Source organism: Mirounga angustirostris, unplaced genomic scaffold (genome assembly GCF_029215605.1).
Source record: "Mirounga angustirostris isolate CCGP_5_RB_7025 unplaced genomic scaffold, mMirAng1.0.hap1 SCAF_5, whole genome shotgun sequence".
Taxonomy (NCBI): domain Eukaryota; kingdom Metazoa; phylum Chordata; class Mammalia; order Carnivora; family Phocidae; genus Mirounga; species Mirounga angustirostris.
The window spans coordinates 75,212,670-75,233,445 of record NW_026991713.1 but is presented as its reverse complement, the minus strand read 5'-3'; the positions used below and the strand labels follow the sequence as shown (position 1 = coordinate 75,233,445).

Sequence of the window (20,776 nt, the reverse complement as noted above, 5' to 3'; positions counted from 1 at the left end):
CATTAGAAGTGGGTGGGGGCAATGGGAATGACTTTCTCTGTCTCATGTGCCCTTCAGTACCTTGAGATTGGTTGATGTTCAGCCTAAGTGGGAGAAACATAATTCCATAGTGAAGGTAAACTTTTAAAGCAACTCCTTTTTCATTTATGAGATATTCAGGCACTTGAAATGGAAGAAAGCATTTTTTCAGATTTCTTTTTAGACTTGCGTTATATGTGAATATATTAATACCTTTTAAAGTCTGTTCTTTGCTTAAATGATTTTCCTTCATTATAGTACTAAAAGAGAGATGAATAGCCATTTCTAGAGATCTGAAAATGAATATTTAAATAGTTTCAGGAATAAAAAGTACAAAAGAAGACTGGTTAAGAGGTGTAACTGAGGAGAAAAGGATGCCAGAAGCCAGCCAAGAAATAGGTAAAACATCATCTATTTAAATTTTGATTTTAGTAATTGGGCACTTGGTCATGTAGAAGCTGGATTATAGTTATGAAACTGTTGTGAAATTTTATTTTTATCCACATTTTTAGTGATTCAATATTTGTGTGTATTAGTGGTAGGAAGATATTTTTTGGTATTTTCTGTCATACTTTGGAGAGGGAAACCGTTCATTTTAACAAAATATTTCTTATCATGAGTTAGGTAAGGGGTTGGCATACTTCTTTTCTATAGGACTAGATAATAAATATTAGGTTTTGCAGATCATAAGGTCTCCTAAACACTCGTCTGTGACACTGTACTGAGAAAATGGCAGTAGAATAATAAATGAATATGGACTATGTTTCAATTAAGCTTTACCATATCGGGCTAGAGGCTGGGCTGGGGGGCCTGCAGGCCATGTCCTATTTGCCAGCCCTTGGGTTGGGTTATTTACAAGTAAATCCATTTAAGTCTCAAATCCAGGAAGACAGGGATGTCCCCATTTTATCAGTGAGAGGTTAGATCATTTGACTGAAATTCCGTGACTAGTAACTGAATAGGCACTTGAACTGGGTCCCTTTTCAAAGTTAATTAAGTGTGGAATTTGAATTATTTTGATAAGAGACTGAGCCTCCTAGTTAAAATTTATTTCTTTTTGCAGGGAATGGATTTGGGCTGAGGGCCAACCAGAAAGTATCTGATCTAATTAGTGTAATGATGTACTTGGTTTTTAGGGTTTTGCACTGAGAACTACAAGCTAGGGTTCAGGAGTTTTATCTTCATTTCGGTTAATTGAATATGCAAAGACCAGGGTTTAGAATTCCTTGAAAATGGAGGGAAGCAGAAGTTCACCATAAGCAACAATAAAGAATCACATTTCTTTTTTTTAATTTTTTTATTAATCACCATACATTACATCATTAGTTTTTGATGTAGTGTTCCATGATTCATTGTTTGTGTATAACACCCAGTGCTCCATGCAGAACGTGCCCTCCTTAATACCCATCACCAGGCTAACCCATCCCCCCACCCCCCTCCTCTCTAGAACCCTCTTTCTCAGAGTCCATAGTCTCTCATGGTTCATCTCCCCCTCTAATGTCTCCCCCCTTCATTCTTCCCCTCTTGCTATCTTTTTTTTTAAGAATCACATTTCTTAAAAGAGAGGAAGTGTGACAAAGTTGAGAAGAGAGCTTAAATACATAGGCCTGTAGAAACGGAGTCTACACATTAAAGGTGCATATAGGAAAACACTAAGTTGAATCGAAGACTGAAAGAAGGAAGAAATGCACTCTTAATCAGAAAAGGAAAACAGGTGAAAGAGGGGGAAATGAATTTTAAGAGTCCTGAGAGTAGAAAACACTTCTAAAGTTGGAACACAGGAATTTAAAAATGAGAAAGATGGAAATGGGCATGGAGATTGGGCAAGAAAGGTCCTTGGAAATAGGAGAGACCTCCTAGAGAAGGTGAGAGGCATGATTGCAATCTGAATCTGAAAATACAGATGCCTGCACAGATTGACTAGGAAACACAGCCACAAATAGGATGAGCAATAAACTGAAGTTGAATGAACATCAATACTCAGAATCATGATGAAAAAAATACAAGTAGGGGCACAAGCTCAAGGAGATCTGAAGCAGGGTAGAGAAAAGCCAAGATACAAGTCACAACTCTGTCAGAAGTGTAAGATCAAATCACTAGGTTGTACCTGAAACTAATATAATATTGTATGTCAATTTTATTTCAATTAAAAAGTAAAGGCAAATAAAATGTACCTGTAATGCAAAAAAGCCTGATGAGATTCAGGGAAAGTATGAAAGACAGAACAAATACCAAGATGAAGAGGTGGACAATGTGAGCCAGCGTGAAGAGAGAGAAAAAAAACAAATGTCATGAACTCCCAAACAGTTGAAAAGAAACTTACTTGATAGCAAAGATTGGAGTGTAGATGGAGTGAGTTGTGAAACTGTATCAAGTCAGGATAAGGTACAGAGAAGAGGAAGTAACAGAATCCAGTGGAAAATGACTTAGGGACTCCTCTCAGGTATCAGTATTACTGACATCATAAAAGAAAGCTAATGAGGACGTACAAGAATTTGAATCATGTAAAGAACCAAGAGGACAGAATCCTTGCCAGAACAGCAGAGAAAGGTAAAACAAGACTATTCTCTAGAAAGGAATGGCTAGAGCAGGAATGGAAACCATGGGAATTCTGAATGGGGAAATGGCTACTGAGAAATAGAGGCACATCTAGAAATGCAAGAAGTAGGAAAAACTGGACCCATCAAAAAGATGATGAGGCTAATGCAATGCTGAGATGGTCTAACAAAACAGAAAAACTACAGACATGTCTTAGAATACCTAATGTGTAGCAAGGCCAGAATATTAAAACTCTTTTCCATTCCCTGGTTGGAACTGGCTGGTGTTTATGCTTTTTGTATTGCTAGTTTAGATAGCTGTTAAAAAGGTCACATTTATAATAGTGTGCAAATGATAGTAGAACAGAATAGCCCAGTGAAGATGGGATGAGATTAGAAAATAATCCCCAAAAGAGAGGCAAGATATCCTGTGTGTATAATTTACCATTCTATAGGTAAAAAGCCATAGTTTTTTTGGGTTTTTTGTTGTTTTTTTGTGGGCAGCAAAGCAATGTTTATTGAGTGATAGTACAGAGCTCCAGAAGAGGGAGGGGGCCCGAGAGGGTTGCCCAAAAAGCCATAGTTTATCAAACTCCTTGTTCTGATATTTTATCCCAAAGAAGAATGCAGGTTTTGTTTTCCCTCTCCATTTCCATTGATTGTATATTGGTCACTAATAATGAGTAATAAAGTAAATAAAATTTCTGTTTCCTTAGATGATAATGTTTTGGCTAATTCAAGACTCTCCAAGAGAAGCTTCAGTGCAGATGGATTTGAGACACTACAAAATCCAGTAAAAGATTCAAAAGCAATGTTTCAAACCTACAAAAAGATGTATATGGAAAAGAGAAGCAGAAGCCTTGGTAGCAGTCCTTTAAAATAATTTTGAGGCTAATTTTTTTGATGGTTCTGTAATTGGCACCAGGAAATTTCTGCTATTTTCTGTTCAGAATATTTTGCTGGAAATGCTCAGAATTACCATGATAAAATCTCTCAAGAGAGTTTGGTTACCACTTAGGTTGTGTATATCATTGAAATTACTTAATTAAAATGGCTTGAGGACCTTACCCATGGGTACCAGACATAAGAAATAGATGGTATTTGTCAGGGAAACCGCAAGGTATTGAATTTTGACATTATTGAACAAAGTTTACCATTGTTTATTTTGAAATGCTAACTATCCATCCTGAGGGAGGGCTGTTCTCAGTTAAGTACTTGTTTACTTTAGCTGGGACTGTAAATATGTTTTTATTTCTAAAGCTTATTAGCAAAACTTATTTTTTAAAAATGCTCACTGTGAATGTCAAAGTATATTCTTAAGTATTTTATACCTAATTGTAAACATTGTCAGAAGTCTTGTTTTGTACTTGTTAAGCTGGACATAATTTTTGGATAATGTTTAAACATTCATTACTTTTCATACTTGAAATAAACATTTATTTTTAAAATATATATATATGAAATCATAATGGTTTGTATTTGATTTTCTACCTCACAACAGGGCACATTTTAGAAGAGTTTTAAAAAGGAGCAGTTTTAGTTAAGCTGTTAGAAGTAAATATTTTCAGGTTGCATTCAGAAGAAGAGCAAACATTTTCCTAGAGTCAGGAAATTGAAGAAAGCATGGAAGGCAAAATGTTTCTGGGTTTTACTTTATGGCTACTAGAAAAGTGTTGGTTATTTTCATAAAATCTCAATGCTATATGTACAGTTCATATTCATTTTAAAAAATACATTTCTGGGAGTAGGAAGAAAAGGAAGTTTAATGAGAGTATAGTTTCAGTTTTGCTATTGTGTGGATATTCTTAATACTACTGACCTGTCCACTTAAAAATCCTTAAGATAGTAACTTTTATGTGTACTTTATTACAAGTTTAAAAACTACATTCTGAAGACTTCAGAAGAGTGGGCTTCTCATAAAATACTAAGTAGCTGTGCTCACTTGACTGATGGTTTCATGTCAATAAAAGATTCAGTTAGAAAAGCAATGGTTAGGAAAACTGCTAGCACCATAACACCAGTCAAGGCAATGGCTTCAAACTGTGATAGTCATTATATTGATCATTGTATTCTTTACTGCTGGAAACTCTCAGAATATTTTTTAAAAAGTCTTAATGTCTTTGATAAAATAATGAGACTTGTTAATATTATTAAATCTCAACCCTTGAGTATACATCTTTTAAATATCCTAAGTGATGAATAAGTACACAAATTTTGCATTTCAGAAGAATCTGAAGCAGAGATATACAAGCAATGAAGGTACAATGGCCATTGAGGAAAAATGTAATTTTTTGACTTGTAAATTGAACTGGTCCCTTGGGACATCATTTTTACTTGAAGAAATCATTGACATTTTTCTCAACTATGTCATCCTGACTTTTCAAGGAAAATAAAAATATTTGTTGTCAATGCTAAAACTTGAGCTTCCGCAAGAAGTTAGGAAAACTTGTATCTGAGACCAAGTTTGATAGCATCCTACTACTAGCTCTCTGATGAGTTCATCAGGAATACTGATGAAGGTAATTATTTAAAAAAGAATTTTTAAAGTAGGCTCCACACCGAACATGGGGCTGGAAGTCACAACCCTGCGATCAAGAGTCACATGCTAGTCTACCAGCAGCCAACCAGGTGCCTCTGAATGTAATTATTTTTTATGTATGCTAAAGTATGTCAATATTTGGAAGATCTGCATAACTTAGTGAACCAATATTTTCTGATGACCAGTGCAGTTGATAGGAGATCTACTCAGAATGCCAGGTAGACCAATGGATTTTAATAGAAGAATGCAAAAAGATAACCTGCCATATCAAGCTTCCCTGTTGGAACCAACCTTTTAGGAAACAACTGTCAGCTTTTGGTGCAGTAACAAAGAAGAATATATGTGATCTCAAAGAGCTGGAGGAACACTCTTATCCATGTAAAAGCCATCTGTGTGTGTGAGATGGGATTTTCTTGATATACTTGAACCAAGACAGCTCAACAACAGACTGAATGCACAAGTAGATAAGAGAGTCAACTGAGTTCTATGAAGTAGGACCTTAAAGAGATTTGCAAAAAAGGAAGAAAATGCTAGACTTTTCATGGATTTTTTTTTTGATACGTATTTTTCATTAAAATGCTATTTATAAACATGTAATGGAAACACTTGTAAAATGTTTGAATTTTTCATGGAATAAATACTGATAAATATCTCAATCCCACAGTTTTTAAAATGGTTAAATGCCTCTTAGAGTGGTTATAGTGGTGTGATTCAGGAGCAAGCACAATTAGATGGATATGTTCACTCTTGCATTGTTGCAAGTACTTTTCCTAAATAATATAAAGCATTTGGTGTTGAATACAAGTAGTTAAATGTTGAATTGGCTGTTATCATACTTTATTAATGTTTTCATGTTAGGTGTGGCTTTTACATGTTAAGGCTAGAACCTTATAGGTACCAGTGAATATTATTTTATGACCTTGAATTTCAAAGGGTATTTTCAGGACAAGATGAGAGAAGCCTGCATAGACTACGAAAATTATTTTTAAAAAAGGGAAACCTGACTGACTCAATCCATTAAGGACTCACCTCTTAAATCTCAGTTCAGGTCTTTATGTCAAGGTTGTCAGTTCAGGTCCCGTGTTGGGCTCCACATTGGTCATGGAGTCTTCTTAAAAAGTAATAATAGGGGCGCCTGGGTGGCTCAGTCATTACGCGCCTGCTTTCAGCTCAGGTCATGATCCCAGGGTCCTGGGATCGAACCCCACATCAGGCTCCCTGCTCAACAGGAAGCCTGCTTCTCCCTCTCCCACTCCCCCTGCTTCTGTTCCTGCTCTCACTATCTCTCTCTGTCAAATAAATAAATAAAATCTTAAAAAAAAAAAAAAAAGTAAAAATAAAATTAGTAAAAAAAAAAAAAAGTCTTTTAGGTATTTGAGGTTCAGGACAGTAGTATGTAAAATATTCCTTTATGCATGATACAATGAAAGACAAACAGACCCTCAATGAAAGAAAGACCAATGAAATTCCCTCAGGAAGAAGGGAATTGAAAATAGAAGTAAGATGCAAGGGTGAAAGTTCAAAGAAATCAGTGGATGTTCATCTAAAGAATGACCATAGAACTAATTTTAAAGGAAAAATACAGTGAAAAATCCATCTGAATGGTAACACTTGACTAGCGTGTTACATATATCTTATTTCCTGGAGATGGAGATAAATTTGCAAATTGTAAATACCTGTAATGTATGAAGCTTTGTGAAAAGTATGGTACTATTATAGAAGCTGCAAAGATGAGTAAAACAAGTTCCTAGGAATCTCCAATCTAGAAAATGAAAAGATGCAAGTGTCCAAATGTCAGTCAATACTCGTAAGAGGCATAAATGGGGAGATGAAATGAGAGATAAAAAACAATTACTATAGGGGTGCCTGGGTGGCTCAGTTGTTAAGCGTCTGCCTTCGGCTCAGGTCATGATCCCAGGGTCCTGGGATTGAGCCCCACATCAGGCTCCCTGCTCTGTGGAAAGCCTGCTTCTCTCTCTCCCACTGCCCCTGCTTGGGTTCCCTCTCTTGCTGTGTCTCTGTCAAATAAATAAAATTAAAAAAAAAAAAAAATTACTATAGAAGTTTTCTTACTGACTCTAGAATGCCTTTTATTATCTTACCACAGCCAGGTTAATGCCTTCTCTTACCCATTTGTATCTAGATGAAAGTGGCCAAAACCAACTACTGGTCTTACCAACTCATTTTCATTTGAGTTTCTCTTGAAGAGAAGGGTCCAGAGAAAGAAGCACAAATAATGTGTTATTATTATAATAGAAGCATAAATAATGTTGATTTGTTGTTAACTATTTCCATGTTTAAAGGAATGCATTCAAGTTTCATTTTCTTCTAACTCTAGATATTTAAAAATAGAATTTGGAAAAGTATTTGAAACTCTTACTATATTAAGTTTAGATTGCAGAGCAGAGATTATGGAGTATGAATCAGGATTGCAGTGATCCTTTAGACTTAAATTGAGACTATCACATCAAAACAGCCATCAGGCCATCAGGACTCAAAAAGCCTCTGAAATATTGAAGAAAGCTTGAGATTGACCATCAGATTATTATGCTTCAAGATTGGGAAGGTGCCCTGAGAAGGGTGTGAATAAACTTGAAGAAAGCATTTCGAGGGAAGGTTAAGAATACAAGTTGGTAGCATTTTGATAGGCCTGTAATCCTAGTAAACATGCAGTAAATACAGGTAACCAGAAAGTAATCAACAAGCCTCGCTGTCTGATATGGTAACTGTTAGCCTTATGTATATGTGTTGAGCACTAGAATATAAAATGTACTAGACAGTTTGGATCTATGGTCTGGAGGAAGAGCCAATAAAACTTGATGGATTGGATAAGGGAGAACAAGAGGGGGGATTCTTGTTTCTGGATTGTGCCCCTGAGCGGGTAGAGAGTTGGAAGTCTTTAGGCTGACCAGGAATTGATTTCTTTAAGCATGGGCCAGTTTCCATGGAGCTTTTACCTGGAGGTCAGCCTACAAGGCAACAGTCTTGAGTAAATTAACCCACACCTTTTAGTGGTTGAGTCAACCCAGCATAGTTTCTAGAGAGGAAGGGCCTCGTACTCAGGGCACCATTTTCCCAGACATCATTATTTTCAGAGCTGATATTTCAAGGTAAATTGTTTGTTGGGAGATTTTGTATTACTGATTCAGTTTCTTTGCTGGTTATGGGTCTGTTCAGATTTTCTAGTTCTTCCTGTTTCAGTTTTGGTAGTGTATATGTTTCTAGGAATGTATCCATTTCTTTCAGTTTGCCTAATTTGTTGGCATATAATTGTTCATAATATTCTCTTATAATTGAATTTCTGTGGTGTGCGTTGTGATCTTTCCTCTTTCATGATTTTATTTATTTGGATCCCTTTTTTTTTTTTTTAAGTCTGGCCAGGGGTTTATTAATTTTGTTAATTCTTTCAAAGAGCCAGCTCCTAGTTTCATTGATCTGTTCTACTGTTTAATTTCTGTATCATTTATTTCTATATCATCTAATCTTCTCCTGCTGGATTTAGGCTTTATTTGCTGTTCTTTTTCCAGCTTCTTTAGGTATAAGGTTAGGTTGTTTATTTGAGACTTTTCTTGCTTCTTGAGAAAGGCCCTGTATTGCTATATACTTCCCTCTTAGGACCGCCTTTGCTGCATCCCAAAGTTTTGGACTATTGTGTTTTCATTTTCATTTGCTTCCATGTATATTTTATTTCTTCTTTAATTTAATTCTTTAATTCTTCTTTAATTTCCTGGTTGCCCACTTATTCTTTAGTAGCATGTTCTTTAACCTGCATGTATTTGTTGTCTTTCCAAATTTTTTCTTGTGATTCAAGTTTCATAGCACTGTGGTCTGAAACTATTCATGGTATGATCTCAGTCTTTTTGTACTGGTTGAGGCCTGTTTTGTGACTCAGTATGTGATCCATTCTGGAAAATGTCCCATGTGTTCTTGAAAAGAATGTGTGTTCTGCTGCTTTAGGATGAAGTGTTCTGAATATACCTGGTAGGTCTATCTGGTCCAGTGTGTCATTCAAAGCCTTGTTGATCTTCTGCTTAGATGATCTGTCCATTGCTGTGAGTGGGTTGTTAAAGTCTCCTACTACTATTGTATTATCAATGAGTTTCCTTAAGTTTGTTATTAATTGATTTATATATTTGGCTGCTCCCAAGTTAGAGGCATAAATATATACAATTGTTAAATCTTCTTGGGTAGACTCCTTTGTTATGATACAGGGTCTTTCTTTATCTCTTATTACAGACTTTGTTTATAATCTAGTTTGTCTGATATAAGGATGGCTACTCCAGCTTTCTTTTGATGTCTACTAGCATGATAAATTGTTCTCCACCCCCTCACTTTCAATCTGGAGGTGTTTGGGGGTCTAAAATGAGTCTCTTGTAAGCAACATATAGATGGGTCTTGTTTTCTATCCAATCTGATACCCTGTGTCTTTTGATTGGAGCATTTAGTCCATTTACTTTCAGAGTAAGTATTGAAAGATACGAATTTAGTGCCATTGTATTATCTGTAAAGTCACCGTTGCTATAGCCTGTCCCTCTTCCTTCTAGTTTTTGTTGCTTTTGGTCTCTCTCTCCCGTTCAATATGTCCCCTTTAATATTTCTTGCAGAGCTGGTTTAGTGTTCACGAACTCCTTTAGTTTTTGTTTGTCTTGGAAACTGTCTCTCCTATTCTGAATGACAGCCTTGCTAGATAAAGTATCCTTGGCTGCATGTTTTTCCCATTTAGCACGTTAAATATTTCTTTCCACACCTTTCTGGCTTGCCAAGTTTCAGTGGACAGCCCTGCTGCTAGCTTCATGTGTCTAGCCTAATAGATTAAAGACCTTTTGTCTGTATCTGCTTTTAGACTTCTCTTTTAATCTTTGTATTTTGCATGTTTCACTATGATATGTCATGGTGTTGACCTATTTTTGTTGATTTTGAGGGGAGTTCTCTGTGCCTCTTAGACTTGAATGCCTGTTTCCTTCCCCAGATTAGGGAAGTTCTCAGCTGTAATTTGTTCAAATAAACCATCTGTGCCTTTTTCTGCCTCTCTTCTGGGACTCCTATGATGTGGAGATTATTTGATTATTTTGCTTTATGAAATCGCTGAGTTCCCTAAGTCTACCTTTGTGATCTAATAGTTTTCTTTCTTTCTTCTTTCAGCTTCATTATTTTCCATAATTTTACCTATTATCTTCTCTGCTTCTTCAGTCCTTGTGATTACATCCAATTGGTTTTGCATCTCAGTTATAGCATTTTTTATTTTAGACTGACTAGTTTTTAGGTCCTTTATCTCTGCAGCAAGGGTTTCCCTGGTGTCTTCTATACTTTTCTCAAGCCCAGTTAGTGGTCTCCTGACTACTAATTATTGTTCTAAATTCTTGTTCATATATATTGCTTATATCTATTTTGAGCTTATCCATGGCTGTGATTTCTTCTTGACCTTTCTTTTGGGGAGAGTTCCTCCATCTTGTCATTTTGGGTAAGTTCCTGTCTTTTGCGTGTTATGAAAGCTTGTTATGTTTCCTGCACCTGGGAGTAATGCTATGTTAAAAAGGGGTCATTCTCTGTCCAGGGCCTGGCACTTCAGGAAGTGTTTTCGGTGTATGCTGTGTGCACTCTGCTGTTGTATTTTGGCTGCTCTTTCCCTCTGGTCAGGCCTCTGCAGAATTCCTCCTTGCTTGCAGTGGAAGTATTTGGACCTTTAACTAGGTGTGCTTTGATTTGTTTGTTAAAATAAGCCTGGAAAAAAAGAAAAGGAAAGAAAAAGAAAAACCCGATCCAAAAAAAAAGAGAAAAGGAAAAGGAACAACAACAAAAAACAAAATAGACAATCAAAACCTAAAAGTCTGATTCCAAAGAAAAAGAAAGGAAAAAGAGAAAAAGAAAAAGAAAAATAGAATCTTGATCCAAAAAATAGACAAGGAAATGGAAAAAACTAAGAAACAAAAAACTATAAGCCTGATTCCCAAGGAAAAGAAAGGAAGAAACGAAAAAGAAAAAAAGAAGTCTGGTCCAAATAAAAGAAAAGGAATGGAAAAAAACAAACTAACCGACCAAAAACTATGAGCCTGATTCTAAAGGAAAAAAAGAAGAAAATATATAGCCTGGTCCTATTTCCAGCAGAACTGAAGGTGACACTTTGAAGCACTCTATGATCAGTAGACTTGGTGCATGCAGGGTGCTGCCTATGCTGGTCTTCCAGGGGATAGGCCCGCCATGCTGGCTCAAAGTCAGTCCTGCCCCCCAAAATATGTCCTTGCCAGGCACAGGGGAATGGGGTTTGGTGTAAGTGGCTCCCGCCTTCACTGGGGGATGCTCTGTTATTCTATGAAGTCTGACCATGTTGGTGGCGAGGGTAAAATGGTGCCACCACACTCTCTCCTCCCTGGACAGGGGATCTCACAGCCCCTGCTGTTCAGGAAGCCCTCACAGAAAATCCCGGGCCATCAGTGCTCCCAGTGCCACAGCTCTCCTGAGTTTTGTCTTTGGCATACTGCTGGGATTAAAAACTCCACATCTTAAAGGACCTGGCACCACGCAGATCTGCTCTCTCCTCTTGGTAGAGCCTCCCCATCATGCTGTGACTAGTGTCCTTTGTCCCAGAAAAACTGTCCACGCCGGTGCATGGCATGGAATCTATGTTGTAGCACCACAAAAAGCAGCGACCAGGTTACACCCTCGGCATGCACTTCTGTCCCCTGCCAATGAAAGGCCGTTTGCTGGTGCCTGCAGGGTTTTGTCCTGGAAGAGGCAGTATACCTTCTTCCAAATGTACTCCAGGAAGGGGAACGTTCTTTCCCAGTGCGACCCAGGAGATCCCTACACCACTTTGTGCATTCTCTGACCTGTGCTCTCCTTCTCCCCAGGAGTGCGTGCCACAGCTCCACTCAGGCAAAAGTTGTGCACTTCCAAAACCTCAAAGTTTGAGCAACACACACTTTTTGCCAAACACCTGTGATCCTCACTTCCCATTCCTCCCCAGTCCCTGGTCCAGAGAGGTTTTCTTCTTGTGTGAACCCAACATTGTACCTCTCTCAATCCCTCTCTCTTTTCCCACGGAAAGGGCTCCCTCCCCTCTATGGCACGGCAGGTTTTCTCTCCCCCAGTTCATTTCCACATACCTTACTCCTGTCATGCTGTCTCCCTCCAACTGTGGAGATCCTTCTTACAATCCTCCAATCAATTTCCTGGATGTTCCAGGTGGTCTGAACTCAATACAGCTGTGTTTGAGGAGCGAGGAAAGCCCAGGGGCCGCTACTTCTCTGTCATCTTAACTCCTGATGATTGTTTAAGTTCTTTATATATTTTGGATGTTAATCTTTTATCAGATATATCATTTGCAAATACCATCTCCCATTCAATAGGTTGCCTTTTAGTTTTGTTGATGGTTTGCTTTGCTGGGCAAAAGTATTATATTTTGGTGTAGTTCCAATAGTTTTATTTTTGCTCTTATTTCATTTGAGGAGACATATCTAGAAAAATATTGCTAAGGCTGATGTCAAAGAAATTACTGCCTATGTTACCTTCTAGAAGTTTTATGGTTTCAGCTCTCACTTTCAGATCTTTAATCCATTTTGAGTTTATTTTTGTGTATGGTATAAGAAAGTGGTCCGGTTTCATTCTTCTGCAGACAGCTGTCCAGTCTTCTTAGCAGCATTTAATGAAGAGACTGTCTTTTCCCTAAGAATAATTCTTTTTTTTTTTTTAAGTAGACTTTATGCCCAGCATGGAACCCAATGCGGGGCTTGAAGTCATGATCCTGAGATTAAGACCCGAGCTGAGGTCAAGAGTTGGATGCCTAACCAACCGAACCACCCAGGTGCCCCCTCCCCAAGAATAACTCTTTTATATGGCCTTTGAGTTAGTATACTCCAACATCCTATAGACTGTTCTTCTATGAAAAAATTCTTGGATATGATTAAATGTGAAGCAGAGGGAGAGTGCTGATTCATTCACCTGTGTAGCAGCTACAACCTGGTGTAGTCCAGACAGGGCAAAACCAGCACTAAGTAACTAGCCGAATCTGTGTAGAGATTGTCCTATTTGGTTTGATAGACCTTCAGGAACCTTGTCTGTTGGCTAGTTAAGAGAAGATCACCGGCTACTCCTACTTTGGAATAGAAGCACTTCGATAGTGGCATCGTCCAATAGTTCTGTATCTATAATGTCTAGCACTGTAGCTGCTAGCCACCTGTGTCTATTAAGGAACTGAATTTTTAATTTTATTTAATTTTAATTAATTTAAAGTTAAATAGCTCCATGTGGCTATTTGACCACAGTCCCTTCTTGGATAGTACAGCGTTAACGGAGTGGGTGGCAAATTTCCACAAGTATATTTCTCTGTCACTGGGATCACCATAGGCTTGTGCAGGTTATCGGTGGGACCCTGGTAGGGCCTGTCTGAGGCCTTGTCTGAGGTTCCTTGTGGGCTGACTCAGCACATGGCTGCTTTCTGGCCTCTGGATTATAATTCTTTCAGCCTCTAGGACATGGACATATAACAATGAATATACCTGCTTGTAGCTTAGACATCTGCCTTCGAACATTTTCCTTTCTTTTATAGAGTGAAATTTGTCATCTTGATACCCTGTAGAACATTGGTCCATTTCTGTGATGATATTATGCTAACTGGACCTGACAGAAAAGAATAAGCATTCTATAAGATTTAATAAAACATGCATGCCAGAGGATGGAAATAAATGTTATAAAAAATTCAAGGACTTCCACATTAATGAGATTTTGGGGATCTTGACTATAGCCTGGCACAAGTCGTACCACCCACTACAAAGAAAGAGGCACAGTGTTTGAAGAACCTCTGTGGGGTTTGTGGGCAACATACACTATATATGGATATGCTGCCCTAAGTAATTTATAATGTAATTCACATAACTCCAGATTTATAGTGGCCTCACACAAGAGAGGGCCCTATAGCATATGCAGGCTATGGTGCAAGCTGCCCTGCCCCTCAGGCCTGATGGCCCAGAGGGCCAAATGGTACAGGGAATTTCTGTGGTATATGAAGCCTCTCAAAAACCGTTTTTGTTTTTGTTTTTGTTTTTTTTTAGGAGAATCCTAGCATCATGCCCTGTTTTGCTGACAAGTATTCTCCATTTGAAAAGAAGTTCCTATATCGCTACTTAGGACATAACGACTATGCAGCCTGAACTGTCCATCATGATGGGGTGCTCTCTGATTCACAAAACTATATAACTGGGGTGGGGGGGCTGGGTGGCTCAGTTAGTTAAGCATCTGACTCTTGATTTCAACTCAGGTCATGATCCTCAGGTCCTGGGATCGAGCCCCATGTAAGGCTCTACACTCAGGGGAAGTCTGCTGGAGATTCTCTCTCTCTCTGCCCTTCCCCCCCTTGCACATGTGTGCTCACTCTCTCTCTCAAATAAATAAATCTTTAATATATATATATATATATAATATATATAATTGGATTGGTGCTGCAGCATTTCATTATTAAATGAAAATAGTATATTCGTTACAATCCAAGCAGATCTTAAGGCATAATTAAAACATATAGTCAAGTCATCCCAGTGTTCTGTCATACCTGGGGCTTTCTGCTTCTCTGGCTTTCGTCTGTCCACACATTCGGCTGCATGAGGAGTGAACAAAAGGAAAGTAAGGTCCTGGTTTATGAATTGGTTTGTACAGTATGTTGACTCCAGCCAGAACTATCCGATAGTTCTATGTAGAGATGATACTAAAAGACAGTGATAAAGCCAGTCTCACTATGGTCTGCCATAGTGGAGGAACATATGTTTCATAGTTTCAGGAACAGATGAAAATAATTCTTTTAAGCTTTTGAGTTACTTATACTGAAAACCCCACAGCCTTTATAAGAGCAAATTCTTGGGTGTGATTAAATGTGAAGTTGAGACAAAGCACTAGTTCATTCACCTTCATAGCATCTACAGACTGACTAAATAGGCAAAAAAACCCCATTAAATAACTATCAGAACATATATACACAATTCCCTATCTGGTTTGATAAACTATTAAGCAAGAACCAAAGTAACTGAGGAGCCAGTGCATCTGGTTATCAACTTTGGACTTAGGTGGATAGACATTCTGATGTATGAGTCAATATTAATTCATGGACAGTGGCTAATGGGTTCACCTGCTGGTCAGAAACTTAGAACAAGATTGACACATTGGTGTTAAGGAAGTCTGGGGGAAAATCATGTGGAAGACCTCTCAGAATGTGCATGGTATGACAAATCTGCAACCCATATCAGTGCCCATCAGAGGGCATCCACTGCAGAGTAGGCTCTCAGTAATCAGATGGATAGTTTATCCAGTCCTGTGGGTCATTCAACCTCTTTCACCAGCCACCCTGCTGTTTGCTTAATAGGCCCATTTATAAAGTGGATGGCAACAGGGAAGGAGGCTCTGCATGGACTTCTCACTTCTGCCTCTGCTAGGTACCCGCGTGCTTTGAGTCAGAGACATGCTGAGTCCCTGACAGAGCACACCGTTCTCCAAGGAACTGATGAGCTACTTGGAGGCAGATTGATGCATTGGACATTTTCCATAATGGAGGGAGGAGCAATTTTTCCTCTTGGGCATAGAAACATATTTCAGATATGGCTTAGCTTTCCTGCCCCAAATTCTTCTACCAGCACTAAACAGAAGGCCTTATTCATTGCTATTCATGTTCCATACAAGTCATCTCAGACCAAGGAACATATTTACAGAGAAGGATGGAATGCAGTGGAATTATACTCACAAGATTCACCAACATTACCACAAGCCCCAAGCCAACATCTCGCTTGACAAAATGGTAGAATGGCCTGCTAAAAACTCAGTTACTATATGAATAAAAGAAAATTACCTTACAGGATTGGGGTGCTGTTGTACAGGATGAATAATTGACTTAAATCAGCAGACAGTACATGGTGACATCTCCCTCATAGCCAAATACATGAGCCCAGGAACCAAGGGGTGGAAGTCCAGAATGGTTCTATTCAGTTTTTTCCTTGTTTTTAAAAAATTGAGATGTAATTCACATATACATCTAAAGTGTACAATGCAGTGATTTTTTTAAAGTATATTCACAAAGCACAACCATCACCACTATCTGATTCCAGAACACTGTCATTATCTCTAAAAAAAGCTGGTACCCTTAGTGGTGTCCCTCAATTTCCCCTCCCCCCCCCAGCCCCAGGTAATCACTCATCTATTTTCTGCCTCTGTGGATTTGCCTGTTCTGGGTATTTCTTATGAATGAAATGATATAACATGTGGCCCTTATATATATGTGGCTCCTTTCATTTAGTAAGATGTTTTCAAAGTTCATCCATGTTGTAGAATGTATCAATACTTCATTCCTTTTTATGGCTGAATAATATTCCATTGTATGGCTTTTTACTTTTATTTTATTATTATAATTATTATTTTTAAGTAATCTCTACACCCAAAATGGGGCTTTAACTTACAACCCTGATATCAAGAGTTGCATGCTCCACCAATGAGCCAGCCAAGCACCCCCATGGCCTTTTACCTTTATTTTATTTTTAATTTTAATTTTTTTTTCAAATTTTTGTTTAAATTCTAGCTAATTAACGTATAGTGTAATATTGTCTTCAGGAGTAGAATTTAGTGATTTATCACTTACGTATAATACCCAATACTCATTATAACCAGTGCCCTCCTTAATACCCATCACTGATTTAGCCCACCCCCCACCTACCTCTCCTCAGCAACCCTCAGTTTGTTCTCTATTGTACAGAGTCTCTTATGGTTTGTTTCCCTCTCTCTTTTTTTTACCCCCTTCCCATATGTTCATCTGTTTTGTTTCTTAAATTCCACATATGAGTGAAATCATATGGTATTTGTCTTTCTCTGACTTAATTTGCTTAGCATAATACACCCTAGCTCCATCCATGTCACTGCAAATGACAAGATTTCATTCCTTTTGATGGCTGATTAATATTCCATTGTATGTATATACCATACCTTTATCCATTCATCAGTCAGTGGACATTTGGGCTCTTTCCATAGTTTGGCTCTTGTTGATAGGCCTTTTGTTTTTAAGCATAATAATCCACTTAAGGAAGATTTTCTTCCCAATCTGTAATCATTGGGTTCAGTGGGTTTGAAGGTTCCAATGTCCAGTGAAAGAATATTCCACTAGTGAACACTGACATAGTTCTAGTATTTTGGTAGCTGGTACTCCCTCCTACCATTTTGGGTTCCTCATGCCACTTAAATGCTAAGCAGTGAAAAAGGGGTCACTGGCTGGGTGATTGATCCTGGTTACCAAGGGGAAATTGGGTTGCTGCTGGCTAATGAAGGAAGGCGGTCAGTCCAAGTCTGCAACCCATGGAAATGTGGATGAGGGAACAGATTTAAGAAATGCAGAGGAGGTTATATTGTCAAGACTTTGTGATTGATGAGGTGTAGGGATTGAGGACAAGGAAGGACTGCTGACTTAGTGGCTCTTTAAGTTTCTGTATCTTTTTTTTTCTATCCATTTTTGTATTAGTTACTAGGAGAAAAGTGACAAAACAACCAACAATAATTACGAAATACTCAAATTCTCTCTGTTTTGTCACTTTTGTTTTCTTTTTTTCTTTAAAGATTTTTATTTATTTGGGAGAGAGAGAGAGCAGGAACTGGGTGGGGGGAGGGGCAGTGGGAGAGGGAGAAACAGACTCTCTGCTGAGCAGGGAGCCTGATGTGGGGCTCGATCCCAGGACCCCGGAATCATGACCTGAGCTGAAAGCAGAAGCTTAACCAGCTGAGCCACCCAGGCACCCATCACTTTTGTTTTCATGTAACAGTCTGTTTTGAGACTGTTATTAGGTGCATATATGTTTGTATTGTTATGTCTTCTTGATGAATTGATTTTTTGTTGTGAACTATATCTCTATCTCTGCTAATATTCCTCATCCTTAAGTCTACTTAGCTTACACAGCCACTCCAGCTTTCTTATGACTAGCATTTGCATGGTGTAACTTTTTACACTTTTTTAACTTATTTGAGTCTTCATTATTTAAAGACTTTCTAGCATATGAACAACATACAGCAGCATATATATTTAGTATTTTGTTCTTCATATATTGAGATAGTAATCCTTTGCCATACTTGCTGCAGTTATTTTTCTGAACTATATTTCATTAATCTCTTGTATTAGTGAATTTTTTAAAAAGTTTTATTTAAGTAATCTCTACATATCCTATGTGGGGTTCAAATTTATGACCCCAAAATCAAGAGTCTCATGCTCTTCCTACTGAGCCAACGAGGTGCCCCTTAGTGGATTTTAAAAGGAGAATTCTTTAAAGGAAAAGTGGAAATTGAGACTACCTGACTAATTCTTTCTTCCAGTATAATCTTGCCCAGGAATATAAAACTATAAAGAATATGTAACTTCACTATTTACCTTAGGATATGCTTGCCAGTCAGTGTATCTGGGAAGATCATCTGTAGGAACAGCTCTCCTATTAAGATAACCCCTTGCTCACCTGGAAAAGAGCTTGCTTCTCTGACAACAGTTTGCTATCAAAAATTACTTTAAAATCCTCACTTTGCTGTCATAAACTCCTCCCAGTTCCAACCAGGTCTGCACCTGGAAGGACCTTCTTTAAACCACTAGAATCTAGACCTTCAAAGCCTTAATCTGTAATCCTTCCTTAATCCACCCACCTCCCCTCCTGAGTCACAATTGAGTCAAGGTGGCACTGCCCTCTGCTGCAGTAAATTTAATAAACCCAACTTTGAGTAGATTTCTCTGGTGGTCTGATGGGAAGTTGACAAAATTTTGAAAACAAAATGGGCATTTTTGTACAATTTGTAGGCAAATAAAATTCTCTGTCAAACACTGAATTTTATGATCCAATCCTACTTCATTTTTTCTTACTGCTCACTTATCTAAACCAGATTAAAATGACAATACTTGTTTGGAGCCAACCAAAATAATAAAAATCTATGAACATTGTTAAGATCAGAGTTTTATTTTGCCAAATAATTATTAGTAGGCTGTCAATATAAAGCATAAATATTTGTAATCAAGATTAAGACTGTATCTTTTCAATGAAGAAGTTACACAGTTACTTTTACCTCTGCTTTTGCATCTACAGTATTCCTAGTTCCTTTAGCTGAATGTGGTCATTTATGGAAAATAGACTATGTTTGGGTTTGTTACACTGTGAATCTCAGAGCAATGTCTTTAGAGTACCAATCTTGCCAGCCCTCTGCGTAAGATCTTCATTGACCTGGCATTGCTCCGAAGGTAATTTCAACGTCCTTCATACAGGGAAAAGGCACTGCATCCTCTGGCTCTTGCCTACCTGTCAATTTTCAGGTCTCAGCAATTCGATCTCTCTCACTGTTTCCCAACACCCAAGCTTCCCTCCTTTCTTAGAACTGCCCAGGTGCCTCTGACATAGAAGGCCTTCACATTTGCAGTTCTGTTTCCTGGAACATTCCCCTTCTCTTCAGGGTTTCTTTCTCCTCCTCTAAGTCTAATCCTTTAGCTTTCAGCTTAGATAGCACTTCCTAGGACTCATCCCCAGGCACCCCAGTCTAGATTAAGTCTTCCTTTCATAGTTTTCTTTGCACTCTTGCCTTTTCCTTCCTGGCACAAACCTCAGTTGTAAATACATAATTATTTGCATACTTTTTCCATGTTGTCTCTCCCACTGGGCTCTAAGTTCTCTGAGGCACTTTCTTTACTGCACAGCACAGTGCCTTTCTCCATAGATATTTGTAGAACAGATGAATCAATTTTTAAAACTCACTTTTCTTCATCATTGTCCTCTCAATATAAGAAAGTATGCTAAGTAAAATAACATTTTTTTTTGCTAAGTTTTAGACAAATTAGTTTCAGTTACAGCTTAGTTATGACTATATCTAGGTGGACTGACTTGAAGGAGTTCCACTTTTCTGGACCTTTCATATAAGATCAAATTCCGAAAGCCCCTTTGAGTGAGGAGATTCTTGGGTGGCTTCTTGCTTTCTTAGCTTATCACTTCTGATGAACTGCTCCCCTAACCCATGTCCTCTAATCCCTGCATGCCTGTTCATGATAAGAGAGTCCCCGTATTTCATCAGTTAGCAACTTCATGAAACGAGGGAGGCTTATCAGTCTCAGCATGCTGGTGCTAGGACTCCCAGAAGTAGGAAAAAAACAACCAAGATTGAAGTTTCTGCAACATCTGGAAATACAAGTTCTCATTCTTCAATTCTTCAACTATTAAAAAAAAAGTAGTTGTGGGGTTTTTAAATCCCCTAATTCTAAAGAGATTAAGTCTATAGGAGAAAATTGGGATAATTCAAACGAAATTTAAAATGACCCCAAATCCCACTATCTATAGGTGACAATGATTAATTCTTAGGTTATTTCAAATAGCTTGTGTTTAGGGCCACTTTCAGAGCCCTAAGAGCTGTTTTGGGTTCAGAGAACAGCTATATAAGTTTACTTCACTCCAGTCTCAATGGCTTTTTTGTAGCTCTTTGAATGTTTGAAATACTGTACCCCAGGGCCTTTGTACTCACTGTTCTTTCTGGCTGGAACAGTATCTGCTCAGATAGCTACATGGTGCACTTCCCCCGACCCCCTTTATACAGGCACTCCCAAATGTCACTGTGATAGTTAAAATTTATGTGTCAGTTGGACTCGATCATGGAATGCCCAGATATCTGGTTAAACATTGTTTTTGGTCATGTCTGTGAAGGTGTTTCCAGGAGA

At 38.1% G+C, this 20,776-nt stretch overlaps 1 protein-coding gene across 20 annotated transcripts in view; it reads left to right on the top strand.

Annotated features, from left to right (window-relative positions):
* RESF1 (retroelement silencing factor 1) overlaps positions 1-18,983 on the top strand; it is a 44,173-nt gene extending 25,190 nt beyond the window's left edge. For 18 of the 20 annotated variants that reach the window (XM_054507118.2, XM_054507117.2, XM_054507115.2 and 15 more), the window contains 2 exons: positions 334-417; positions 3,272-5,744. In XM_054507118.2, the coding sequence (XP_054363093.1) occupies positions 334-417; positions 3,272-3,438 (251 nt within the window). In that variant the 3' untranslated portion in view covers positions 3,439-5,744. Of the gene's footprint in view, positions 1-333; positions 418-3,271; positions 5,745-14,141 lie in introns of those variants that run through there. The other 2 variants (XM_064591416.1, XM_064591414.1) reach the window with 2 other exon arrangements.
* The last annotated feature ends 1,793 nt before the right edge of the window (positions 18,984-20,776 follow it).